This window comes from Sander vitreus, chromosome 10 (genome assembly GCF_031162955.1).
Source record: "Sander vitreus isolate 19-12246 chromosome 10, sanVit1, whole genome shotgun sequence".
NCBI classification, from domain to species: domain Eukaryota; kingdom Metazoa; phylum Chordata; class Actinopteri; order Perciformes; family Percidae; genus Sander; species Sander vitreus.
This window is the reverse complement of record NC_135864.1, coordinates 31,088,580-31,115,565: the sequence shown is the minus strand read 5'-3', so window position 1 is coordinate 31,115,565 and position 26,986 is coordinate 31,088,580. Positions and strand designations below refer to the sequence as shown.

Genomic DNA, 26,986 nt, shown 5'->3' with positions numbered 1-26,986 from the left:
GATTAAGAATTAAGTTTGATATTTCAGTCCTTAGTGCAGGTTCACTTGCTCCTAGATCCATTTGGGTTCATGAATTCAGTAGGTTATATTTGAAATGGCTTTCACTACAATTAGTAAAGAATTAGAAGTCTGTCTGATTTTAAAGAGACATTTCGAGAAGTTAAGTTTTAATAATATATTATTACCAGAATACACACACACACAAACAAACCCTACCTGTAGTGACCTCAGGTTGTAAAACGCCCCAGGGTGGACTGTGCTTATGTCGTTGCCGTGCAACATGAGCATTTCCAGTTGCCGCAGTGACCTGAATTCTGACCCGTCCAACTCCGTCAGGCTGTTATAACTGTTAGAGAGAGAAGAGAAACAGAACCAGTTACTGGGATGAAAGAGTAAGAGAGGGTCATAAGGCGGGTCAGAGGGATAGGAAACTAATATTAGTTAACAGTCAGTGCTTGCGTGTGTGTCTGGGCAATGTGACCTTTCAAATGACGAGGGGGAAAAAGATCTGGAACGAATGGATGAAAAGAAGGAAAGAGGGATCACAGCTAAACCTCAGGCAACCTTTGACCCACAGTTATTTCATCATTAGCCAGAGGAAACACACACACACACACACACACACACACACACACCAATATTACCATGCTGCATCTACTTCACAACCTTCTTGTTAGCCTCAATGTACAGTAGGCATTCGCCCAGCGTGCGTTTAGAAATTCAGTATTTCTTATTAGGTTTGTCCTCTTGTAAACATTAACGTAACACAGCAGCAAGGGTCTATGTGCATATCGCCCCAGTAGATAATTATATCAGCAATCAAAATACAAATAAATATTAGAAAAACCTTCCTTGAAGTCTTCAGGTTTCAGCACATTACAGCAGACATTTCAAGAGTCAGACTGATTGCAAAGTACAGTATAGAGCAGTAAATGCCTTATCTATTGACAGGGGCCAACAGCATTTGACAGGTTTCAGTGTATGAGAGTTAGTCAGGCCTTCCAAGAACAGGAATCAGGACCGTATTGTCTGACAGTCTACTAATCCTGTTGTCAGTGTGCAAAACACCAGTATCCCTGGGAGCAGTTATCCCTGCCCTATTGAACACATAAGGGAGATTCTGCGTTTTTTAGATTGTCTTTCAGTACCATGATGCACATAGTTCTGTTAGGTCCATTAAGTCAAGAACAATGCAGACAATAAAAATGCTTTTAGAAATTTTATTGAATAAATTACGAATTAAATTTGGCGGTATGGCTCTGTTCAGAGGAGTCCCCTGACAGCAGCAGCAACATTAGGGGACGCTCACACAGTTTAAGACTGAGAGAACTAAACTATTCCCCCATATGAACAGAGCAGCAACGATGACATAGAAGCGTATGTTACGTTATACACGACAAGGTGGAGCTGGGGAGGAGGTGGGTAGCAGAGATGTGAGCAGCGAGCAGTTAGGAGCAAACTAAAGCAGCTTTAAGTAGTCATTTAGCAGCGAGGGGAGTTGAACAGCTGATGTGCGGCCGTGTTGTTGGCCAATAGCGGTTAGCAGCGTCTTGACTACTTGGCCTGCCAGAACTGACGCTGACGCTCAATTTTTAATGTTAACTGAACTTCGAACCCTGGCAGTGTTTGTGCTTTGCTTTTATACCATAACAATTTTGCATTTCATCAGCATACAGTAGTTGCAAGCTTTTGCAGAATACATTTCATGGTACACATGGTACACAAACATTTGGACACAGCACTCCAAAGTCAGACATGGTGAAAAGTGCAGGGGGGTTTCAGAAGCTGTTAGACAAGCATGCCAGGCACTTAGCTTGAAGTGTACCAAGGCTGTAACTGTAAAACTACCTTTACTTTATTGTTGTCAGTCCAGTTTCCTTTGTTGCACTTCTGTATGTAAATTGTAAGTTTCAGCAGCCAAGTGAATTAGACATGGCAACCAAATATTACATGCACTCCCAATGGGACAGAACCTGCAATTAGAGATCCCTAGAAAACGTTTATTTGATTACAGCTTTAATCATGGCAGACTTGTATGTTGACCGTTTTCCATAAGAAGAAATACTATGTCAGGTGCTTAGGTGGTCCATACCATCCTCCACGCCACTGAACAATCAGCACAGCAGTTCTTTTGAAAGCTTATGGATGCCTGCATTTATTAGAGCAGTTTATTTTTAAATTCAAAGCCCATTGCTCCAAACTAAAAGGAACACAGGCCCCAGACTGTAAATAACACACTCCAAACATGCCTGGTGTGAACATATACCAACAGTTTTGAATTAGAGACTAAATCCCCCTGGTCTGGACCCCAGTTAGCAGGGTGGTCTCATGTTTAGAAAGTAAGAGCCTGTTAGTTACTTAAAGGTTTGATCCCCTTCCAAATGTCCTTGAGAAGTGTCCTTGAGAAATTCCCTTTGTTCCCATTATAACAGACACCGCCTTCTACCCCAGACAAATAATAACCATCAGAAAACAATAGGGAATTAGAAATATACATACACAAGTGAAACATCAAACATTTAAAATCAATGAGGGTAAGTAGCAGTGACAGCAGTGTGTTCAGTTTTGTAATTGACTGTTCCCTAAGCCTCACCCCTCTTAGTTACTGTTGCTATGCGTGCCAAGTTGTCACAAACGACAGATATCTCCAACACTAGAGCACGCACACCTAAACAATCTCTGATAATTAGCACTACAGGGAGGAGGAAAAATATGTACTTTAGATTTTGGGGTGAACTGTCCCTTTAAAGTGCCCATATTATGAAAAAGAAAAATCACTTTTTCTGGTATTTGGGGTGTTATTTGGTGTCTCTGGTGCTTCCACATGCATACAAACTTTGAAAAAAAACCCATCCATGCTGTTTTGAGTGAGATACGGTTTCTGAATGTGTCCTGCCTTCAGTCTTCGGGTGAGCTGTTCAAAATCTGCACGGCTTTCTACGTCACTAGCCGAAAGGGGCTAATTGCTAGCATGCTTGCGGTTAGCTCGTTCTCAATGGCAAAACACTGCTACAACACACACAAGTTCACCATAATCTACAAAAGAACTACCTACATGTCCCTGTTCTACAGGTATTCCACGCAAAGTTGGAAGTGCGCCCTCGTTTAGAAGAAGTCTCCCGGCTAATCCTGCCTTGTACTGACCGAAGTTGGAGAAACAGCTAGCTAGCTGATGTGATCCTTACCTAGCTACTGTGCATGTGCGAATCCCAACAAAGATGGTACAGAAGTGAGATGTCTCACTCTGTAGCTAAATATAGCATAATATGGGCACTTTAATAATAATAATAATAATAATAATAATAATAATAATGTATACTTTATTAATCCTGCAAGGGAAAGTACAATGTTTTCACTCTGTTAGAATACACATTATACACAGGCCTGAAATACACACACACACGCTCAGTACCTATACATGCACAAATGGAGAGATGTCAGAGTGAGGGGGCTGCAGTTGTCGATGGACAGGTGCCCCGAGCAGTTGGGGGTTCGGTGCCTTGCTCAAGAGCACCTTGGCAGTGCCCAGGGGGTGAACTGGCACCTCTCCAGCTACCAGTCCAACAACGTACTTTGGTCCGTATGGGGAATTGAACCATTAATGGTTTTCTTTAACATAACTCCACAAAATAATGTAGTATGAAGTAACCCTTGGTTAGCTTTACTACTGCAGATAATAAGCTAGTTAGCAGTTAGCTGGATATGCTAATGTTTGTAGCTTACGTTAGAGCAGACAAATCATGGATGTAAACTAATAACTGGATACCAGATCCCAAAATGGCGCCTATTAAGTTCAATGGAGTTGCTCGCCTGGTGCATACGGCAAAAAGTTCGGAAGCTTCCGGGTTTACTTCTGTGGTATACGGCCACTAGTTCCTGACCACGAGTTCCCGCTCGGCCCACAGACTTTACATTGTAGTAACGTTACAGGTTTTTTATCACTTTTCTCGGCTCAAGGGAAGTTTTTCAAATATAAAAAGTCCATGGATTAAAAAGTCATAACAGAAGGAGTCTTAATCAACCTTGTTTGCATTTTGAGGTTTCCTGTCAATAGTTTTACAATGATGGCCTATGGGAAAAAATGCTTTTTGGGCCGCAGGGGAATTTTCTGTTGCAATACTGCGAGTGGCAACTGGACAAAATTGGCTGCAAGGCTGAGTGCACTTCCAGCGTGCCTGAGACAAACATTCTTTTTTTCCATTCCTTACACTTTTTCTCTTGTGTTTATGGTTTTTGACAGGCTAAAAAAAAAGACGCCATCCTCCATATCCTTTATGGAGTAACTTTTTACTACAACCCCACACTGCTTCAAAGTAGAGACATCCAAAGCTTGATAGGCCTGCTGTATACAGTTGCTGTTCTGTAGTGGATAGAAATGTGGAATCAGCCTCTCACTTGCTGCCATGTGGAAATCATGTAGTGTCCATTTTATAACTTTTTTATTATGTGGTGCAATGATATATGCCATGTGTCTGTTTACATGTGCTGTATGGGTTTCCTTTCCACTCTGCAATATGTCTTAAGATCAGATCCATAAAACAAATGCGAGAAGGCTCTATAGTTGTAGGAATCTATTTCTTTATTCAATTGGACCTGAAGGTGGTGTTGTAATTTAATTCTAATTCTAAACGCTTGCTGTTGCCAAACCTTTCCTAATGTAGTCCCAGCGGTGTAATGCTGGCTTTATAAAAACAGTATAGCATTCTGTTGTAGTTCAAGAACAAGAGATGATCTAGAAATTACTAATAGCTCCCACATTACTGTTCCCACTGTGCTGTATATGGAGACAGTTTACCTCCTATGGACTGTAGCTTGGCAACGCATCGTAGCTTTTTACCAACTCAAATGCTTTATTACATCACAGTATTCTATCCAGTCATGAAGAGCTGGAGAGCTAAAGCCCAAATGCAATGCAGCTGAAATGCAGTGATTGCTGTTCCCACAATAGAGCCCCACATGCGAATGGGAACGCCTTCTGTGAACAATGCTGTAGCTCTGGCCGTGCTTGCCAAGTAGTTTGCCATGTAAATATGTATTGTTTGGGGCCAATTATTAGACAAGGCAGTTTGTTATATACAAAACAGTGGCTGGGCTATTTTTCCGCTGTGCTGGAGGGCAGTGAAAGCTCTGTCCACATGGAAGTGATCCAGAGATTTATCACCTCCAGAGTCAGTTCAGCAAATGCTGGTGCTAAGCCCTTATCTTCTGTGTTTAAAGCAGATGTTGTCAAATTAAATGTACCATGGGCTAAGTGCTATTTCGCTCATTGATGAGAATGCTCTCTCTGGTGTAAAACTGGCTCCTTTTGTTCTTAAGGAAGGTTAACGTATGATAAACCGATGGCAAGCAGCAATATGTTTTCATGATCCCACCCTTCAAGGCAAGAGAGTAATTCCTCTGTTGGATCCATGGCATACAAAAGAACAGCCTCAACAACTAAAAAGCCCTTGCCTCAGCATTTTGGTTTGTGAGTTATTAGAGGCAGTGTTGGATATTGGTTAGCCTAAGAAAACACTTCTCTGAAAAATCACCTACTCCACATTCCGCACTACTTCCTGTAGAGGGTTTGGTTTTCTTCCCCATGGGCTGCCATTGACGACAATGTCTCAATGCTTCAGTGTGCAAGTGATTGAGTCTTACCCGAGGTTGAGTCTCTCTGTGTTTTTAGGAAAGGTTTTTGGTATGGTGGTGAGGTGTCTGAACGTACAGTGGACCTCTTTGACGCCGGGACAGCTACAGCTCCGGGGGCAGGATGGGATGGCATGTATGGGGGAGATCTACAGAGAGGAGAGGAGGAAGAAGAAAGGGCCAATAGGATGAGAGGAATGGTTAACAACAGAAAGCAATCGAATGGAGAAGGGTAGGAATGAAATGAAAGCGAGCAGAGAAGATGAATGAGGGAAGGTATGAGAAAGCAGTGAGCAGCAGAGGCAAATTCAGAAATTCAGAAAAGATGAGAAGGAGAAGCAAACAAATAAGTTCAGACCTGTGTAGGCACTGACAGACAGTTTGGACAGAGATCAATATTAAGTGAAGGGAATCGACTTGGGGCTTACATAAAATACACCAGGTGTATTAAAGGAGAATTCCGGTCGATTTCAACAAGTAGCTCTGTTTTTTGGACATTTGGAGTGCTGTCAGTAGCGAGAAAAATGAAAACAATCGGTGCTGCCTACACCGTGTTATCCCCCTGCTAGCGTTAGCACCCAGGAGGCTGAAACAGGGCAAGTTTTAAACGTGTTTTTAGCCTCTAAACATGCTCGAAATGTCATTACAAGTGCCTACCCATGTGCAGCGATTCCTTCCGAGGGAACGCAGCAAATTTGACTGGAATATTGATATATATTATTATGAGTTCGACAATCGACTAGTGTGGACTTGACCGGAAAACAGGAAATAAACAGAGGTATGAGCACTGGCTGGATTAACACAACTTGTATGCCTTTCTGTCACATCTACTGCAGTCAGATTCACTGTGTTCACTCGGAAGGAATCACTGCACATGGGTAGGCACTTGTAATGACATTTTGAGCATGTTTAGAGGCTAAAAACACGTTTAAAACTTGCCCTGTTTAAGCTTGTTGGGTGCTAACGCTAGCAGGGGGATAACACGGTGTAGGCAGCACCGATTGTTTTCGGTTTTGTTGCTACTTCCAGCACTCCAAATTTCCAAACAACAGAGCTATGTGTTGAAATTGACCGGAATTCTCCTTTAACATTGTGCTCTCCTGTGCCCAGTTCCATCAAGATATATTCAAATCAATGTATACATTTATGTATATATATTACCGTTTGCCATAGCAGTGATGAGAAGAGCAGGGGAAACCACGCTGCAGCCAACCTGCAGAAGATGTTGGCGCACCACCACAGCGCCATGACTGAATGGCCTTCTGACCGTTTACGTCATTGAAACACCTGCAGGAGGGGATGAAGTGATTTAGATGTACATTTGTCAACAAAAATTAAACATACTGTAACATAGATAGGATTTATTTCATGGCTGAAGTAGTGGATTGTATTTTTTAATGTACCCGATGGTCGACTGACTCAGTATAGTCATATTGCTATTGATCCATGTGCACAGTAGATGATGATGGTACAGGATGTGACCCACTAGCAACCTGTGCAAGGTCTACTCTACTATACCTGTTAACCACTGCATAATGAGATGGGCTCCAGCCCCTCGTAACCCTGATCAGGAGAAGCAGTTTTTGGATGGACAGGTGGATGGGGCAATACAGTCAAAAATGTAAAGTTAAAATTAGGTTTACACATCCAGCGGATATAGAGCTAAATTCATTTGCATGTTTTTTTGGTCTCCAACATCTCTTGAGGGAAATATCTGACCAGCTGCTAAATGCTCCAACTAGCTACCTTTATACAGTGTCGGTTCTAGACCATTTCAAATAGAGTGGCCAGTCTAACCCAGTGACCCCTTTCACTTATAAGTAGTCATGTGAGCCATTGTTCATATTTCTTCTGTTCCTGTTAGTATTTTGCAAGTTAATATCTTTAGATATTACCTATATTAAAAGAGTTCCACATTCACAAACATGGGGCCCTTATTGTATACACATATATATTCAGCTGATACTTCATCTTTTGACACCAGATGAGTTCTTCAAACGGCAATAACTAACTCCTAGATTTATTTTTTTGCTTAGATTAGACACAATGAAAGAGAAAATTTACATAAGGAGTAACAAAATGCAGAACAATCAATAACCACTTTACACATGCCCAAGCTGCAAATGTAAGATGAGGAAAAAAATAAAGAAAGAAAGAAAGAAATGTGATACAACAACACAAAAATTGTGGTTGTGGTTTGGCCACTGATCAAAATTTGATGTTATCATTTGTTTTGAAGTTCAGTACGCTTAAAATGTCGGGTCAGCACAAGTCCAGTGCTCAGAAAAGGAAAGAAAAGAGAAGAAGAGAAGAAGAAAATAGAGGCCTTAGAGATTTTCTAAACAAATATTTAAAAAAAAAAAGGTGGTAACGGTGAAGCTGGAACTAGTAAAGTCAACGTAGAGCAAGGTAAGAAACAGCGCAGCCAATGTTTACGAGCCTTGTAACGTAACCTAACAGGCCAGCTCTAATATTAACGTCCATTAGCTTGTATAAAAGCCAAAGCTACCCCAAAATGTTCCTAAGCTACCCCAAATAATAATATGTTTTATTTATACTTCACAAACTGTCAGCTGGAAAAGGCAGAGACAGAGGCTCAACAAGCGCCCGCGTGCACACCTAACGATTGTGGACGAGCGAGGTAGAGAGTGACTGAAGAGAGAGAGAGCGCCTGGCGGCATTAAAACAAAGCAGTAAATCAGAGAAATAAAACATTTTTGCAGATTTCTCACTCGAAACGCAACTCTAGCAAGCATCTCACTATCGCTCACGTTATCCACATTCATATTTAGAAACAACACAAAAGTCGAAAGTTAGACAGCTAAGTACAAAGAGTCAATTAATATGAAGATGATACACCGTCTTGTCTCGTCTCATTGGTGTAAACAGCGTTGCAAGTAGCTGCAGGATTCATCACATCGGGAATCTTTGGTCTGAACTTGCTACTGCACACACAGTGAGTGATACAGAGTGAACAGGAGAGGAGAGGAAGAGCAAGGGAAAAGGAGAGATCTGGGCCCGTCTTCACTACACTTTTACTTGGGGGGGACTCAGCAGAGTGTAAATCTTCTTTTATCCAACATAATCTTGTCCAAAGGAATATATGTTTAGTTGAAGACACAAAAAATAGACACATCATCTGTCAGCACTGAGGACTAATTACGCAAAGTCACACTCTGGTAGCACAAACTCATACTTTAGAATCCAACACAACACAAGAGTGGAAAATAACCACTTAACATTGGCAGTTGTGGTTTTCTACAGTGCCAGGTGATTTGGCACTCACTATGTTAATTTAAATGTTAACATGCTCCTTTCATGACATTACATACCAATTACACACACACACACACACACACACACACACACACACACACACACACACACACACACACACACACACACCCCCAGGTGGTTTGGCACTCACTATGTTGATTTAAATGTTAACCTGCTCCTTTCATGACATTATACACACACACACACACACACACACACACACACAGTTACCAAACTCAGAGGGGAGAGAGGAATGGGTGGAGGGAGAGAAAGACAAGCATTCACAGGTAGAACCAAACAACACACACACATACATACATATTTTGAAGTCATTAGAGGCCAGTTTGGGGTTTCTGGTTTCCTCTTCTTTCTCTGTGTTCTCTCCTTGCAGAGGGGATAATTCACCTAACAGCTGTGTGTGTGTGTGTGTGTGTGTGTGTGTGTGTGTGTGTGTGTGTGTGTGTGTGTGTGTGTGTGTGTGCATGCGTTTGACATCTGTGGCAGAAAGACAGAAGGAAAGTGCCAGTTTGACCTGGATCACGATGTGCTATTGATATTCATTATCACACACACACACACACACACACACACACACACACACACACACACACACACACACACACACACACCATGTTGGCTTTGCAAAATGAAGATGTGATGATTTCAGAGTGAATGGGAATTCTATTTAGCCTACTGTTTTTTACATTGTTTGGGTTACAACAAGACTAAGAGTCTACAGCCACGCTAGTAGCTTTGCGAGGCTTGCTAACATGCAAATAGCGACTGTAATGTTCACCATGTTAACCATCTTAGTTTAGCATGTTAGCAACATTTGTCAGATTGTAGTGTTGGACAAATTACAATTTTGACCTGATGATGGCACTAGATGAAAAGTCACCAATCCATCCATCCATCCATCCATCTTCATCCGCTTATCTGGGGTCGGGTCGCGGGGCAGCAGCTCCAGCAGGGGACCCCAAACTTCCTTTCCGGGCCACATTAACCAGCTCCGGCTGGGGATCCCGAGGCGTTCCCAGGCCAGGTTAGAGATATAATCCCTCCACCTAGTCCTGGGTCTCCCCCGAGTCCTCCTCCCAGCTGGACGTGCCTGGAACACCTCCCTAGGGAGCGCCCAGGATGAGCATCCTTACCAGATGCCCGAACCACCTCAACTGGCTCTCGATGCAAGGCTAGCAGCGGTCTCTATCTCGAGCTCCTCACGGATAACTGAGCCTCACCCTATCTCTAGGGAGACGCCAGCTACCCTCCTGAGGAAACCCATTTCGCGCTTGTACCCTGGATCTTGTTCTTTCGGTCATGACAAAAGTCACCAAAATAATGACTGTTCACCCTAAGTCGGACATAAAGTCTTGCTTCTTGATTACCACAACACAACTTTTGAAGGACGCTGGAAAGCAGACCCGGAGCGGAGGTCGCTCAAGACGGCCTGGCTCAGGAGCGCAAATTGAAACACCGGCAGGGTGAGTCAGTTTAACACAGCACAATCCCTCTTAGGTAGGAAAGTATACACTCATCCAGGCCTCTTTAGGTCTCACTCTCACGTTAAATGCATCATGCATGGAAAAGAAAACATGGGTATTGATGTTACTTGTGTTCAACAAGCCTAGGATAGCTTAGCATTGTAACAATTGGCAAATCTTTATGGAGACAGTTGAGATATTTCAGTCTGTTCCAAAGTAGAGGACCAACCGAGGGACACTATCATTCCTAAAATTTGACAATGTTAATTTAAGGTCCATCTACTAGTTTTTCTTGAGCTTTTCATTTGAAAAAAAGCTAACCTCCATTAACTGATTTGGCCAGTTGGGGGCAGTGGAAACATGCAGTAAACACAACATTGTCTCATTATAACCTTCCAGTTTAATATTTACTCTCTTTTTAGCTCTGTTATTGGTCTCCATCAACTCCGGAGAAACATATCTGGGTTTTTTTTAATCCGCTAATCGCTATCCAAATGTTAGCTAGTAGTCAACTTTGTCAGACTGACATTTCGTGCTGGGCACTATATAGTACTACTGTCTACTGGTAAACCAAAACAGTGAGCTGAAAAACTTAAAAGCTCAGTAGAGCTGAGGGGAACTGTAGTCGGATGATAATTCTCCGTTGGTTCGTCACTATGAGCAAAACCTTTCACAAACAGTCATTTGAACCATTGTTAATCTAAAATATAAATGAGTGCAGCTTTAATTTAAGTTTGTTTTGTCAAACTGCTATGTACAATGTCAAAAACGAACTTTCCCGCTCAAATTATGAGCACTCACTGCGTGTATGTGCATTAAAGCGTAACTCTCGCCAAAATGCAACCTAGGGTCTTTTTGTGAATGTACCCGAGTCAAACTTTAGTTTAAAAGCATATTTAGGACGGAATCTCCACTTTTAAGATTTACCGTATTTTCGTTTTTTGGTCAAATGGCCTTTTGAATGGGAGTGCTAGGGGCACTTTTATGCTAGCCTCAAAATAGCTATTTTTAAAACACTAAGAAGGCTCGACACAACATGAAACTTTGCTCGAAGTATCACCAGGGGCTCTACACTTTAACGAAAACATATACATCATTGTTTGTGTACCCAGAGTTTACTAAAAAGAAAGGTTTAGAACAACCCACCGTAGGTCTTGTTGCTTCCGGCCGCTGCCACCTCGGCAGTCAAAACGAGTCGATATCCGAATGGGAACGAACGAACTCCATATGAGGCTCCTTTTTCAACTACGAGGTCAATATTGTTTTTCAATAACGACAAAACAAGAAATAATCCGTGCATTTATATGGAACTAAGCTTTAGGAGCTTTCCATCTTTACTCTCCTCCCTGTTATGTTGCATTCGGAAATCGATTGTTTTTGACTGATAAAATGGCTACGGCCGGAAACAACAAGACCTACGGTGAGTTGTTCAAAACCTTTTTTAGTAAACTCTGGGTACACAAACAATGTTGTCAATGCTTTCGTTAAAGTGTAGAGCCCCTGGTGATACTTCGAGCAAAGTCTCATGTTGTGTCGAGCCTTCTTAGTGTTTTAAAAATAGCTATTTTGAGGCTAGCATAAAAGTGCCCCTAGCACTCCCATTCAAAAGGCCATTTGACCAAATAACGAAAATACGGTAAATCTTAAAAGTGGCGATTCCATCCTAAATATGCATTTAAACGAAAGTTTGACTCGGGTACATTCACAAAAAGACGCTAGGTTGCATTTTGGCGAGAGTTACGCTTTAACAACCAATATGATTAATATTTATGGATCCACAGCGGGAAAGCCTCTCTCCTCTTGCTTCCTCCACAGGGGGATCATAGGTCAGGATCAACTACAGAACAGAAGCTCATTGTTGTGGTCAATGATACTCCAGCAGCAGGAGGGATGCTTTGTGTCACAAGAGCATGAACGTGTGGCTTCAGGTCTATAATTACTTTGCCACCTTGTTTCCAAGATCATAAAAACTCAAGCTTAACATTGTTAAAAAGCCATGTATCTGACATTGGGCTATACCAATGGCGCACAATGAATGTCCCACATTGTCTGTGTAAATGTGGTCATCAGTTCTATAACTTAAACAACATGTTAAAAGGATATTGGATGCATTTTATAAGGTGTTACACACAGCTGTTCAGCGACCCTCACTTATAATATGTCTCAGGTAAGACTGTTGCTGCAACAGCTCTTACCTTGACTTTACAGAGCAATAAAGGTGTCCATTCAGTCAGCCTCCTGTATCAAGGGTTATGCTGATCACAGGTAAACGCTGTCAGCCAGTTGGTTCTCTGCTCCTGCTCTCCACTAATGGCTTTACCAGCACTCCAGTGTTAGCACTTTGGAGACACAGGAAAGGAAATGAGAGGAAAAGGTAAAAAAAACGGTGGGACAGAGAGAGGAAAGGAAGGGAAGAGAGGTATGACAGAGGAGAAGACAGCAGAATATAAAGAGAAAACAGATGAGGAGATGAGAAAAGGGTTTTCCTGTACAATTCACTTACTCCTCCCATACTCTTCCAGACAGAGATAAAGTACTTCCAGAGAAAGAGCCAAAGCACTACACTGTCCGACCTCCTTCTTATCAAAGTCATATGCTCACTGGTACATGGCGCCTATACTCCTTAAGTCCTGCCGCAATTCATCCTTCACTCCTTTGTTTCTTTCCATATGGGCTTTCTTTCCATCTTACTATCATCCAATTATTCTGTGTTGTACTTTTAAACATGTGCAGTGACTGAACTATGCAAGGAGTAAACGTCATGCTATCACGAAGAGAAAGGGAAGGAAGCAAAAAATAATTGAATGAACGATGGGCAGAAACAGCAAAGGCCGTACTATACATTAGACCAGGGGTCTTCAACGTTTTTTTAAGCCAAGATATATACTACATATATTGTATAAAATGAAGTTGCATATTAAACTGGGCCTACAATAACATGTCGGGCAGCCTAAAGCCTTTATACATACCTTTTTTGCATAGAATACTAAGCTATTCAAATAATAATTCTTGGCATGATTTTAATGTTACACATACATGTGGCACATTGAATCTTTATGATTAACTGTATTTGTGGGTGGCTATCTTAGAGACTACCTTACATATAGACCAGTAAGCCTATCATCAGTGAGTTTATAATTGCTAATAATATGTTAGAATTGTGTTAAAACATTTTAATTTATGAATTTGACAATAACTTTGGAGGCCCCCCTGCAGTGACTTTGAGGACCCCATCGGGTTCCAGGACCCCCTATTGAAGATCTCTGCCTTAAACGAATATACTGAACTTGTAGTCCAGAACATAGAACTATAACTAAATATAAAGCTATGATCTAATAGACAGACTTTACCACAATATAAAGAGCTTTGGGTAGGTTTTTTGACTGCTTGAACTTAGCTGTTTTGAATTGATTATGCTAGCACATAAGTAGGAGCGGAACTAAGAGTCAACTATACAGTTCCTATCACGAGCAAGACATACTATATCTCACAGCCTAAAACACATTGTAACCGGAATAATAATTGCAGTAAAGAAAAACATTACCATGTTAAGCCAATATGGCGCCGGCACGCAGCACCACCAGTCAATTATCTACCAACCACTCTTGGCAATTTTTGGTGTCTATACTTAATCAATAAAACCAGATTAAAAATCAATAAAACCTGATCAAAAGCCCAAGCAGTCTCTTTAATACATGCTGCATTCCTTTAAGAATGTCTGAGTGAGGCCAATACAGCTTTATGTCCAAAGCATTAAGCTGACTGCCAGCCAAGTCACAGCTGCTCTATTCAAGATAACACATGTCAAGAGAAGACTACAATATGATTCCCATATGTTTGCATGCAAGTCTGTAATATAATGTGCTGCCCATATATACTCATTCAGAAATCTCTTTCAACATAAGACTGCTATCGAATATCAACCTTGTTGAACAGCTATGTTTTATGATTGACAGACATTTTTGGAATATTTATGTTTATAATATTCAGAGGAGTTACACTTTATTTACTTTATGACTCACTTTATTCCACGTCTAGTTTATGGTATAGCGACATTACTTTTTCATATTCTTTAGAGACTTCTGAGGGTAAATAAGAGTCCAATTTGGTTTTAGAAGTCTATTTTATTTATGGACGTTATAAAAACTGTAAAGGTAAAAATATGTAACAAATGTCCTTTCTTTGTTTTCACTTACACCGACTACATGGGATAAGAAACAAAATACTCTGACCTGGATGTAAATTAATCACCTAACCTTTTTAATGGGCAGATTCCTTTGAGAATTCCTTTCTCAAAGTATTGGCTGTAAATCTCTCAAAGTTTTAGCATGGCTCAGGTGGCTTTTAAGTAAATCTAAAATACTTTGTACTGTCTAGGCAAAGTCGGGCAAGCTCTCTTTTGCCTGTAGCTTATTATAACTGAAAGTTTGGCCCCTTAAAACAAAGCTGCATGTAGCTAGTAAATACTTAAGAGTATTTATACAGAGCGTCTGTTTGCCTGAAGTGCTCAATGGTACCAATATGACTGAAATGCCCATCGCCAAGAGACCTGGTTAAAGTAAACAAACTTTCCCAGCAATACGCTGTGCTTGACAGAGATTTATGTGTTGCACAGTATATAACATAAATATTTGCATTTTCAGATGCTCTATGAACATAATATCAGAATTTTGTGCAGCCTTTTTGCGGTGGGCAAAATAGGTTTCATTTAGATCAGAAAAGTACAAGAGCTTTTGAAAACAGCTCTATTTTCACAGTTTTCCCAATAGGACAAAGACAGCACTAAATAAACAGCACTGGACTGTTCTCCTAATTCTACTGAACACAAGTCAATCAACAGAGTTACTGGGACACCAACCACACAGTCTGAAATCACATTTCAAAGCAGGATGGCATTCCTCGATGTTGCAAAGACATCTATGGCTCTAAAACTGTCACTATTGCAACCTTTTGACACTCATTAGACGACCTTACATAATTTAACTGACACTTTTTAATGAGGACAATTAGTCATCACCAGCCATACATCAACATCTGTCAGTTAACTCTCGATAATGACTCAGTCTATCTACCTACATTCGGGAGGTTGCAACATGTGAGTTTTTTTTTGTTTGTTTTTTAAATGAGCATCTCGGTTTTAAAAATCACAGATCTGCACAGAAAACGTAAACCTTAATTCAAACAACAGCCTCTGTTAAAGTTACTTTTACATCTGGGAGCATTTAACACATTCTCATTATAGAGACCACAAGAGACTCACCTGGAAATGCCTCCAGAAGGGGAAAGAATAAACAGTTGTAAGTACAAAATAGATCCCAAAACAAGTCCTTTAGTTTTCACTGCAGGCTGGAAAGTTACAGTTTTACAAGAAAAACAGGCGTAAAAAAGTATTCAGTTGATGCTTTGGTCCTGTGGATGTTTGCTGACTTGTAAAGCCACTGAGGTCTCGAGGTCTGTGAAAGAGAGCAGGAGAAGGGATGGAGCACTTTGTATGTGTGTGTGTGTGTGTGTGTGTGTGTTTTGACCCTCTGTTGGTCCGTAAAGCATCTGGATTTCAGATTAACTTCTTTCCCTCGTTCTCGTCCCGTTCTGTAAGTGTGCGGTCAGGAATGCTGCTTCTCCATCCCCTTTTTACACCTACGCTCCTTCCTTTACCCCCTCCATTCATCTCCTCTCCCTCTTTGAGACTCTTGACTTCCATTTCACACAGGCGATCCTGGTGGAAACATTATCACTTTCCTTTTCACTGTTTTCTTACTTTCTCACTGCTCTGTGTTTGTGTCCTCTCTCTCTCTCTCTCTCTCTCTCTCTCTCTTTCCTCTCTCTGCCTGTTTTTCTCTTCACACGCTTTTCACCTTTCCAGCACCCTCCACCTCCCTCCTCCTCTCTTGAGATACATTTCGGTGTTTGAATACAGATTAGCCAATTATAATAATCTGCCTATACTGTAGATATGGAGCCAGGTGCCGGGAGCTACATACACTGACGCGTACTTTGCAAAAAGTTGGCAGGCAGTCAGTATCATTCATGTGAGCTGCCCTCATTAACATCTACAGTGAATCCAACAGGATGGGAAGATCTTCACAGTCCATTTGTCTTTTAAGCCCTGATACTATACATAATACCTCCAGCGTTGAAACACCGTAGCACCATACTTTGTCTGTGTTGATAGCAGTTTACAGGGTTGAAAACTGTTTTTTTGTCATGTAGAAATGTAAAGTCTGGGCTTTTCATAACATGACTGGTGGCACGGAACGGCTAAATACGAGTCTTAGTCATTTTGCATGTCGACTGTGTAATAGGTTTGATCTTATTGCTCACATTTGGGAACACTTAAAGTCGCAGACCTGCTCATTTGTTGCCGGAGTCAAACTCTAAACAAATCTATATGAATAGGTTTTTGGAACAGAGCTCTTTTGTTAATGCGCCAACTTTTATTTAGTTTACTTCAGTCAGAGGAAAAAAAAGAGATGAAGCCATTCATGTGTGGTACACAAGCCAAGGCTTGTCAAACATTTATCAAAAGCCTGTTGGTATATGTTTTTTTGTTTGGTTTGTTTTTTTCTCTTCTTTTTGTTCCCACGTCATCGCCATATTGGACGACAAATTTAATATAGTTGTTCGGGGGGAAAATTAACTAAACCTGAGAAGATACGAATAATGAATATGTAATGCTTCAGTAGAGAGGAGCAAACCTCCACCAGAAGTACATTTGAGTATTTCAATTACATTAGTTAATTCCACCAGTTTATCACTATCTAACTGCATTTGTCTCACACTGGTTTGTCTCAGTCCTGTCTCACGGCAGTTCGTGAAATGGTCACGTTATTGAATCTATTGATTCGTGTACAGGACACGTTCATGTCGTTATCTTCGTGTGGTGAGAACGAATTTTAAAGTAATGTATTTCAATGGGAAGCATATTTGGTGATCACAGAACGATTACGGTAGCGAGTAGTATTGAGAAGCTGAAAATCCGCGCAGGGAGGTTGGTCAGAGGGGTGGATGGGTCAAACAACACAGGACTTTCACCCCGGAGACCTGGGATTGCGTCCCGCGTGTTGCAGTTCCTTTCCGCGTTATTCTCTTCCTAACCACAACCGTCCCGTTGTTGTCGGCGTCTCCTGCGTGTTACGGTTCCTTTCCCCATTCTTCTTTTCCTAACCATAACCGTCCTGTTGTTGTGGCCGGCGTGTGGCGTTTCATTTCCCGTTGTTGCGTCCCACCAGAGCAGCCCAGTGTCATGGCAGTTCGTGAAATGGTCACGTTCGAAACTCGTGACCTGTACACGAAATAAACGAGAAAACCGTGATCTGTACACGACTCAATGAATCAAAATAACGTGACCATTTCACGAACTGGTGTGAGCCCGGGTTGTTTGTTTCCATGGTAGGTTTTAGAGTTTTTGTTCAGTTCAGTTGTTCAGTTTGTGGGTTTATTCCCCATGTGTTTGTGTTTAAAATGGATCGTTTTCCAATGATTCCTTTATTTGACATGTTTTCAGCCATATTTCAAACAGTGGACTATACCAAAATAGGTTTTTTTTGTATTTTTTTATGTGCTTTTCTATAAAAAGACACAAAAAAAATGTAGGAAAAGATTTGAACATTGTGCAGGACAACTTAGAAGCTAAAATGAAGATACCGCCCCTATTAAATATAGTCATACTTTAAAAGGTTTTAAGGCTAAGCAGTAATATAAAAAGATAGAAATGCAGAATTTACATAGAAGTTGAAATGCATTACAAGGAAATCCTGCTAATTCAAGTTATTTTTGGATCTTTTTAAAAAGGTCCAGTGTGTAACGTGTTTAGTTGTTCATTATCAAACTCTGTGTTGCTCGTTCACAAACTTTTTCATGAATATCTACCACCACCATCACTTCCAAATATGACATTTGCATTCGCATGAACTGGGGTAGACGCTCCATATTCATGCTCCATCTTGAAATACGTTAGCCGGTAAGGGACATACAGGATATACTGCTCCGCCTTTCGCGTTTTCGCTGTCACATGATAAACTCACAGCTGCTGCTAATGCTGCTAATGGGTATCGTAGCTTCCCGGCCCCGGCAAGTTTGAAGAAGAAAAACATGGAGGACCACACGTATTCAAAATCCAAATTTCAGGAGCAGGAGTCTTCTTCTTCGCCCAAGCGTGAAAGGCTACCGTAGCTGTAATACGTACTTTGAATTGCGTGGGGCGAGAGAGTCGATTGCGATATGTGATCTCAACGCTAGATGGGAGAAATTCCTACACATTGGACCTTTAAATAACAAAAATGTTGATGTCGATTGTAGTGATGGAAGTAGGTTGTTCCAAAGAGATGATCCTCTGTACTGTAAAAGTACTTAGAGTGTCTAGTGGAATATGAGTGAATGTTCATGTATGAGTGAAGAATCATTTTGTGGAAAATTCGGGAAAAGCGCTAGGAATGCCATGAGATAGGTACACATATTTATACATGAACAAGTCTGGTATATGCTCACATTATTAATTGCTAGTAGTTTGTATTTTCTGAGGAGTAATGATTCTTTGTCACCATTACAACAGCAGCTGAAGAGCTTTGTTAAAAAATTCCACCATTGTAATAAAATGACACCCACAAAAGGACAGAAGTATTTTTTTCGAGGTGATTCATCTATCATGATTGCCTGGTTCCAGATCTCGCTGCCCACGTCTGCAATGTTATTTAACATTAGGTGTGGCCATTAACTGCCGTTTCCCTGGTTGGAAAGACAACAGAGCCAAACAGAGCTTTATAGATTTAGTTTAGTTGATTAAGAAGGAGAACATCATCTTCCTGTACCAGAGCCTGAAAGATAGTGACCATAAATGTGCTAAAAATAGCGACAAGCGATTTCAAGAACTAACAACTCTTAATTTGGCACGTTTCTAATAAACTAAATGGCACATGAACACAATGTCAGATTGAATACAAGATGTAACTCGACATCTCGACAGAATAGAAAGGCATTCATACCAAAAGAGGGCTCACTATATTTAGATGAAAAAATGATGCATTTGGATCGAGTGACGTTTTTCATCAGACGTGTGCCAGCTTTACTACATGAATTCTTTCATTCTTTTCTAATCCTTAGTTGTCTCAAACAGGAGACAACCACACTTTGACATCACTCAGCACTTTCCCTTTGCACTTTTCTGGTATCCAACACTATTGTACACACACACACACACACACACACACACTTCAATCATCACAGTAATGATGGCGAGTGATGCCAGTTCCATGGGCCAAATCTCACTGGCATTCTTGTGCCACATTTTTCTAATACAGTTGCAAGCAATCGCACGCACGCACGCGCGCACACACACACACACACACACACATATAGCACAAAGCATAGACAGACAGATAGATAGATAGACAGATAGACAGATAGATCCTGCTCAGCTCAGCCATTTACCACGTTCTCTATCTGCCACTGGTTATCGGCCTAAGTGTATATTTGAATTTACTTTATTGTGACCCTGAGCTAAAAGTTCAGGGAACAGTTATATTATTCTGTCTTAACCTGCCTGTGATGTAGGTCGTTCCTTTTAAATCTCTCCCCGTGGGTCCCAAACTTTATCATACAGTCTTTCTCTCTACTTAATCTCTCCAGCTCCATATTTCTATAATCTGCCTGCTCTCTCTCTTTGTTTCTCTTTACCGTCTATTGCAGTCCTGTAGGCGGATAAGCAGATTTCAAAGCCTATCCCCTTTGAAAAGGACCTCTCTAGTTTATTTTGAGTGGCTTTAGTGCAGGAGAGGCTTCATTCCAAATATTAACCAGTGGATTAGACACTTGTTGACTGTGGCTCAACCGATTTCTTGATTCAACTGATGGCGCTCTGATGTAGCAATATCCAGCTCTGGCACTAAACCTGTGTTGATTGTTAACTTACTTTGTCTCTCTCATGGAAAGCAGAAACCCCCTCTAAAATACCCCCATAGACATGACATCAGACAGATCATTTTTATGTGCACCAGTTATTAAATTAAGAGCATGAATTACTAACACATACAAATTATTTTTTTTCTTTTCTCCATGACACACCACAGGGTCCGTCAATTTCTTCCAATTAGTATGCGTGACTACTTCGTCTTGGGCGGTGCTAAGCGCCGAGCGGAGCCACGGTGCCACTGCAAAATAGCCTCGGGAAAGAACTTGTTTTGGTGGAACATGTGTATGTTCAAATGTTGTTTTAGTCGTGCAACAGAACACTCAGATTCCAACGTGGCGTGTTATCTGTACGCATTTTGAGCTATCCGCGTGTATGTCTACGCTGTATACAGCGGATATAAACATACACGCTGCATGTTATCGCAAGAACGTGCCATGCTATAGCGAGAACAACGTCACGCATGTAAAAAAAAACAAAAAAAGGTTGGGTTTAGGAAAAGAACATTGGGAAAGGCTTTAGTAACACAAAAAAACGACAAAGAAACGACGGTGACCAACGTCACACGCTTAGGAAAACAAACGGTTGGGTTTAGGAAAAGAACATTGGGGAAGGCTTTATTAAACGCCACACGCGGGACACAATCCCAGCTCTCCTGGGTGAAAATTCTGTGTTTTACCCATCCACCACCCCAACCAACCTCTTCCATCCTTTCATACTACTTGTTACAGCGATAATTCACATTGTAATATAGGTCAATGGAGGCCAAACGGCGCTGATAAACACGCTAAAAAGCGATTATGCATCTTAATAACACGCCAAAATGGCATATGAATTGGCGTGTCATACATACGCCACTTAATGAGATCAGTCTGCAGATTCTACAGATAGTCTAGCTATCTGTCTGGATTTACCCTGCAGAGATCAGATTTGGTGGAAAATTTGCACCCCTCAAAAGAAAACGCCACATACAATACTAAATGAAGTTAACTGTTCACACAATACAGTAACGTGAGCTATTTAAATGAGCTGGAAACATGGTTAAACGTAATTTGCTCTTACTAGTGTATCGCCGTGTGTATTTTGTCCATAGCAAATCCCCACCAATCGGTCCCACAACGTCCCAGTTAGAGAGTTGTAAATCTTTACAATCATTCCCCGAAAGAACTGAGCAGGCTTGCCTTATTGCACGAAAAAATATTTTTGTTGTTGTTGCCATTTTCAATTTGTAGCTTGTTGGTTCCCGAAGCAAATGGATTTTGAGAACGGCAAAAGACAGAGAGCAGAAGGTGAGGGTCATCCGGCGCAATTATCCTGCAAATGTTGATACAGAATACTTAAGGTTATAATATAAAAGTTCAAATAAAGTCTGTGTGTTGGCACCTGCCCAGTATGCCCGTGTTGTCGTCTGGTGGGCACGACCTATTGATTGCGGACAGGAAAAGCAGCCACCGCCAATAACGACAAAAAACCTACTGTTTAGAGTGGCAGGTTCAAATGCACTGAATGACCATTGTAGAAAAAAATCGAAATCAGTATCAAAAATGGGGTTTGATACAATGGAGATTTAAAAAAAAGATATATAACTTAGACCTCCTACATTATTTTCATTTCACTGGATTTTGTTCTCTGGACTGTTCTCTGGGATATGTTTTCATGCTAATCGAACGTTTTTATTGCTAATTAGCTTATAAAGCTAGTCGTTGGGGCAAGGGTAAAGTAAAAAGAAATCACTATTTCTATACCACTGACGAGGCTCAAAATAGCACCACACTTCCACGGTAGCATGATGAGGGTCCCTACATGTAAACCGAAGCATTGAGAACTTTCTAAGTGTACAGACAGTTTATTAAACAGATAGTTTATAAAGACAGTGCCGTTCACGTATACAGGCGGGCACCATCTTGGGAAAACAGTCACGGCCAATTGAACGACGAACACCGTGCTTGAGCTATGTTACTGGTTACTGGTTGCACGTCGTTCGTCATATCCCAGAAAACGGTCGACTCGGTACACGTGTTATTAACCCATAGGTTCATTTTGCTGCCGGATTTGTCCTTTAATGGCAAAGCTTCAACCAAGATGAAAAACTCATGCTTAGTACGTGCATGGAATTTAATTCTTTAAAATCCAAACTTCCTACAAAAAGTGCATATGATCACATTTTGTCATGCAGAATATCATCACTCCATAAATACTTCAACAAAATACTTTAATCAATATCAACATCTTGGACCTCACTTGCCATATGGCTATAAATCAAACATAATTCCGGGGTTCTTTAAGGTTCACAGAGAAAGCTGCAAGCGTGATACCCGATCTTAACTTGAAAGCTGCCACTGAAAATATGTCAGTCCACAGATTACAGATGATACATGATGGCGTGTTTGTGTTCTCAAGGGTTTCCTCCTCTTCTTTCTCTCTAATACTGTCTTTATGGGGCCTCTGATGTCCACCATCCTCCCAGTACTTCCAATGGATTATCCAGCCCAGCTGTGTTGATTTGTCAGCAGCGAGACAGAAGGACCTGAAGCACCTGTATGTTTCTCAGCTATTTCTCGCAAGCTCTTGTCACGCACTGTCTGTCTTCTCATTCGCTCGCTCCGTTACTGAGCCAAGATTCTATCAACCGATGGACCATAAAACATTAATGTTCTCCATTTGCAGGGTATAACTATTGTTTCCAAGAGCTCAGGTTTCTGCTTTTTAAGGGAAACAGAACTACATTTGAGAAAGATGACTGTGAAAAGTCACAACTTCTACAAATCAAACTAAAAATACAACTTAAGGTCAATGCATAGATGTGATTGAGTGTGCATACTCCCTGCAGGTGAAACCCATATCGCTGATGTTCTGGAGATATGTGGCTTGTGACCAACGGGTCCAGTATTTACAACGGTGACTATGGGGCGAAAGAATAGCTCATAGTCTGTGTTCACATTCACTTCTCCCATTGGAATCAAAACACTCAGGACCTGCCACTAGTCTACTAAAGAGGCATGGCAGTGGCGGGCCCACATGACGCAGGTATAGGAAATTACACTGAGCTTGGGTATCTCGGTTCCAAACCATCTATGCCTAAGCAGTGAGGTTTAGCCGCAGCTGTGATCCTTTAGCACGTTTTATTGCTTTTAATGTCTTTTTGATAAGTCCATCTCCCTGTGTTTAGGTTGCTTTGCAGTGAAGGCAGCTGTTGCCAATGCTGGAATAATGCTTTCTGCAGGATTTTCGACCATTGAATCAGACTTTCACCATCTGAAGGGACGTGCATTTGTAGAACAGCCAGTAGGAATGCTCTCTCTCTAAAAATGACCTGTGATTGGCCAAAGTCTCTCGTCACGGGCTAGATTCTCTAAAGCCTAAAAAACAGAGCCAGGAGGAGGTGCAGAAGTCTATTTTTATCTTAGACTACTTGAACCACAACATGCTAAAAGGATTTTATCAATTCTTTTGCCAAATGACAGCAAAACAAAAAAAGCCTACCTCAGCTTTAACAACATGCCCTGCCCTGTCTGGTTGAAAATGTAAAGTCTGTTGTCGGTGTGATCATAACTGTGGTATGTAGCACCTTTAGCCACGCCCAACAGTGATGTCACAGTGTACTGGCACGCCCTGGAGTACACCTATAGACTGTAAATATTACTGTAATGGACAAAGCATCCGGTTCAGTACTGCAAATGCGGAAGTGCCTTAAACCTGCATTCTGCCTCAATTCCAGCTGGGGGCGACACGTGCGGTTGCAAAAGGAGGTCAGTTTCTGTAGAACTCTATGAGAAAGTGACCCACTTCTCACTTGATTTATTACCTCAGTAACCATTTTCATAATGAATTTATGCTCTCAATCGCTAGTTTTAAGTCTTCTGCAATACTGTGACGGGGCGCATGGCTGCCGCCACCGTAGCGACGCGCTACTTATTTTCTCTCAAAGACTGAGTGTAAATGTTGCCGGTATATGTTTTGTTAGCGTGTCAATATGCTCTGTTACTTATCATACTGGGTTCATACGTTTCGTTAAACATAGCCATTCATTCATCTAATTCCACATAGGAATCCCGTAGTTTTCTTGCATAACAAATTTTAACATATTTAACATCTAATTCTGCTGTGATTTAAATGCTATAGCAACATCCATCAATACATCATTCTCTATTGTTTCAAAACCATACAGTTTATTTCACAAACATGTCGAGTTAGAATAATCACGCAACCCGTATGTCTTTGTTATTTAGTGTCTGTTTATTGAGTTTAAAAGCTAATAGAGGGTAACAGGACCTTTGTCTTACCAGCATGTGCGCTCTTTGTTATAAGGGAAAGTTTGCCGCAATCCTCAGGTTTAAATGAGGTTGGGACTTCCGGGATAACAGGAAGTGAACCGTAATTTTGAAGTCATTATTTTATTAGCCGTCAAGTTATCTTGTGGCTTTGTGAAATGTTTTCTGAATCATGTAAATAATCTTCGGTAAATGTCTAGCCTGATAGATGTATTCATTTTGACCGTTTTGAGCCTTTTACTGTCTATTCACCTGAGCCACCCCTGCATTGTATTGTGTTGGTATGTTCCAATTTGAGGGGCGGGCTTCAGGCTATAAAGAGTAGCAGTTGTATTTGCTCTGAAAAGGGAGAGCTGTCGGAATACTTGAGGGAGTAGGACGTAAGTCTGTTGGATGTCCTCAGAGTGATGACTTGATTTAAGGTCAACTAGTGAACAATTGTTAATATTCTGTGATTGTTTTGACTCCCAAGTCAATTTACTTTATTTTTTTGAAAATATATTTTTTGCTTTCCATAATTTTGTTAATTTTTGTGTCACTATTTTGCCTCCGTGGCCTTAATTGGGAATGAAATAATAAAAATCCCATCTCTTCAACTTCATCTCCGACTCATTCTGAGTGTTTCCACCTGCTCAGGACTACTCATCTACATCTACCCTTGACAAATGCAGAATGATGTTCATTTTTTGAATTATGGTCTCGTCGATTTTAAAATCGACGCTAAGGTTTCAGGGCGCGGCTATGATGTCAATGACAGTCCGCGGCCTGTCTTATATGTAATATAGCTATTGGACAAAGATATATTTAAAACCTAGCGAAGCTAAATCTTACCTCGAATTATGTAGGCTAGCTCTCAGCAGCAGTTGCATCCAGATTGCCAGTGAAAGTGTGTAACGTAGAGTGTAAGCAGCGTTGCCAACTCTCAGGTAACGTCACAGTCGGATACCACCCAACAGTCTATGGCTCCCCCCCTCACGTCTAAAATCGTCACATCCGCAACGGCAAACTCGACGACTCATAGCAGTTCTCCGCAAACCAATGGGTGACGTCACACATGCTCTGTCCATTAATATTATACAGTCAGTGAGTACACCTCTACATCACTGCAGCAATTTAACATGTTAAACCACTGGAGGTCAGCAAATACAAGTTTTCAACTGGTATTATTGATATTTCAATTCATTCTTGACAACAGAAATGGTAATTTAACCAAATAAATCTCTTGTCTTCTTCAGCACATGGAGTTTACTCAGTTGTCATCACATGACCTAAGTATGGAACTTGGTCACATGATGAACAGACTGTTATATATATATATATATCCGTCTCTGCTGTCGGACGTGAATGGCCTCAATTTTTCTGCGGCTGTCCAATGGCTCCCACTTGATAGCAGTCGAATCGCAAGATGCGAATGAAAACTGTGGAAAAAGCTTGTAAATACAGTTTTTCCCCCCTAAAAACTAATGCTGTCGTGTTGAAGTCATAGACAGTATATAAAGATAGACGATGTGTCTCCACTCATGGCCAAACAAGCCCTTGAAAATGATGGCGATGGCAAATTACATGAGTCAGCTGTAAAAATGAATCCACCCATGTGCCTAAAGACAACTTTGTAATTGGCTCAATCTCTGATTTTATGAAGGTTAAAACCTTTCAGATATTTGCTAATAATCTATCAAAATCTGATTATTAGCATTATGTGGAAATGACACAAAGCATTAGGTCACTGTGTGGGACATTTCTGTACCATGCGGACTTTACGGTACATCCATCACAATTAAAACATTTTTAAACAATATCTAGTTGACATTTCTTCAGCATACCTTTTGTACCCTGAAAAGCCAGGTCCCATTCGAGAAGAGCTCATATGACGAGACAAACTGCTTGTTTGTAAGCTGATCAGGTATCATAACGTGTGCATAGTTCACAAGCAATTACATAAAGGCAAGATCTGATAAATAAAAGATATATCCTTTTATTAAAAATTCTCCTGACAGTTTCTCTAGATTGGTGATCACGTCCAAACAACTGTCAGCTCTGCCTGCTTCAACAGGTTACCCTTTGTTTCATAAAGCTCGATGTTACTCATGCCCGTGATATTCCTCAAAGTATTAGCAGCTTGTCTTCTTCAGTCAATTTAATTCCTCCCTATAGTCACACAAAAACCTATTCTAGTGTTCACAGTCCACAATTTAAGTTGCACACTGCTGTTTCTGTGTTTTTTTCAAAGATCACATTTTGGGTTGCAGTTGATAACAAGAAAGGAGACGGGGTGAGGGGGGGCGCTGCAGCAAGGACTGAGTCTATACACACACCCACACAGGTTTGTGTCACTATCTTTGTGGGGACCCGCCATTGACATAACGCATTCCCTAGCCCCTTACCCTAACCTTAACCATCACAACTAAATGCCTAACCTTAACCCT

General features: G+C 41.0%; 1 protein-coding gene across 3 annotated transcripts in view; it reads right to left on the bottom strand.

Annotated features, from left to right (window-relative positions):
• Nucleotides 1–16,185, bottom strand: part of LOC144524681 (matrix-remodeling-associated protein 5) — a 36,654-nt gene extending 20,469 nt beyond the window's left edge. For 2 of the 3 annotated variants that reach the window (XM_078261112.1, XM_078261114.1), the window contains exons 1-4: nt 15,646–16,185; nt 6,790–6,915; nt 5,641–5,777; nt 217–346 (exon numbers count right to left, since the gene is read on the bottom strand). In XM_078261112.1, the coding sequence (XP_078117238.1) occupies nt 217–346; nt 5,641–5,777; nt 6,790–6,876 (354 nt within the window). In that variant the 5' untranslated portion in view covers nt 6,877–6,915; nt 15,646–16,185. Of the gene's footprint in view, nt 1–216; nt 347–5,640; nt 5,778–6,789; nt 6,916–12,580; nt 12,725–15,645 lie in introns of all 3 variants that reach the window. The other variant, XM_078261113.1, reaches the window with a different exon arrangement.
• Between the last annotated feature and the right edge of the window lie 10,801 nt (nt 16,186–26,986).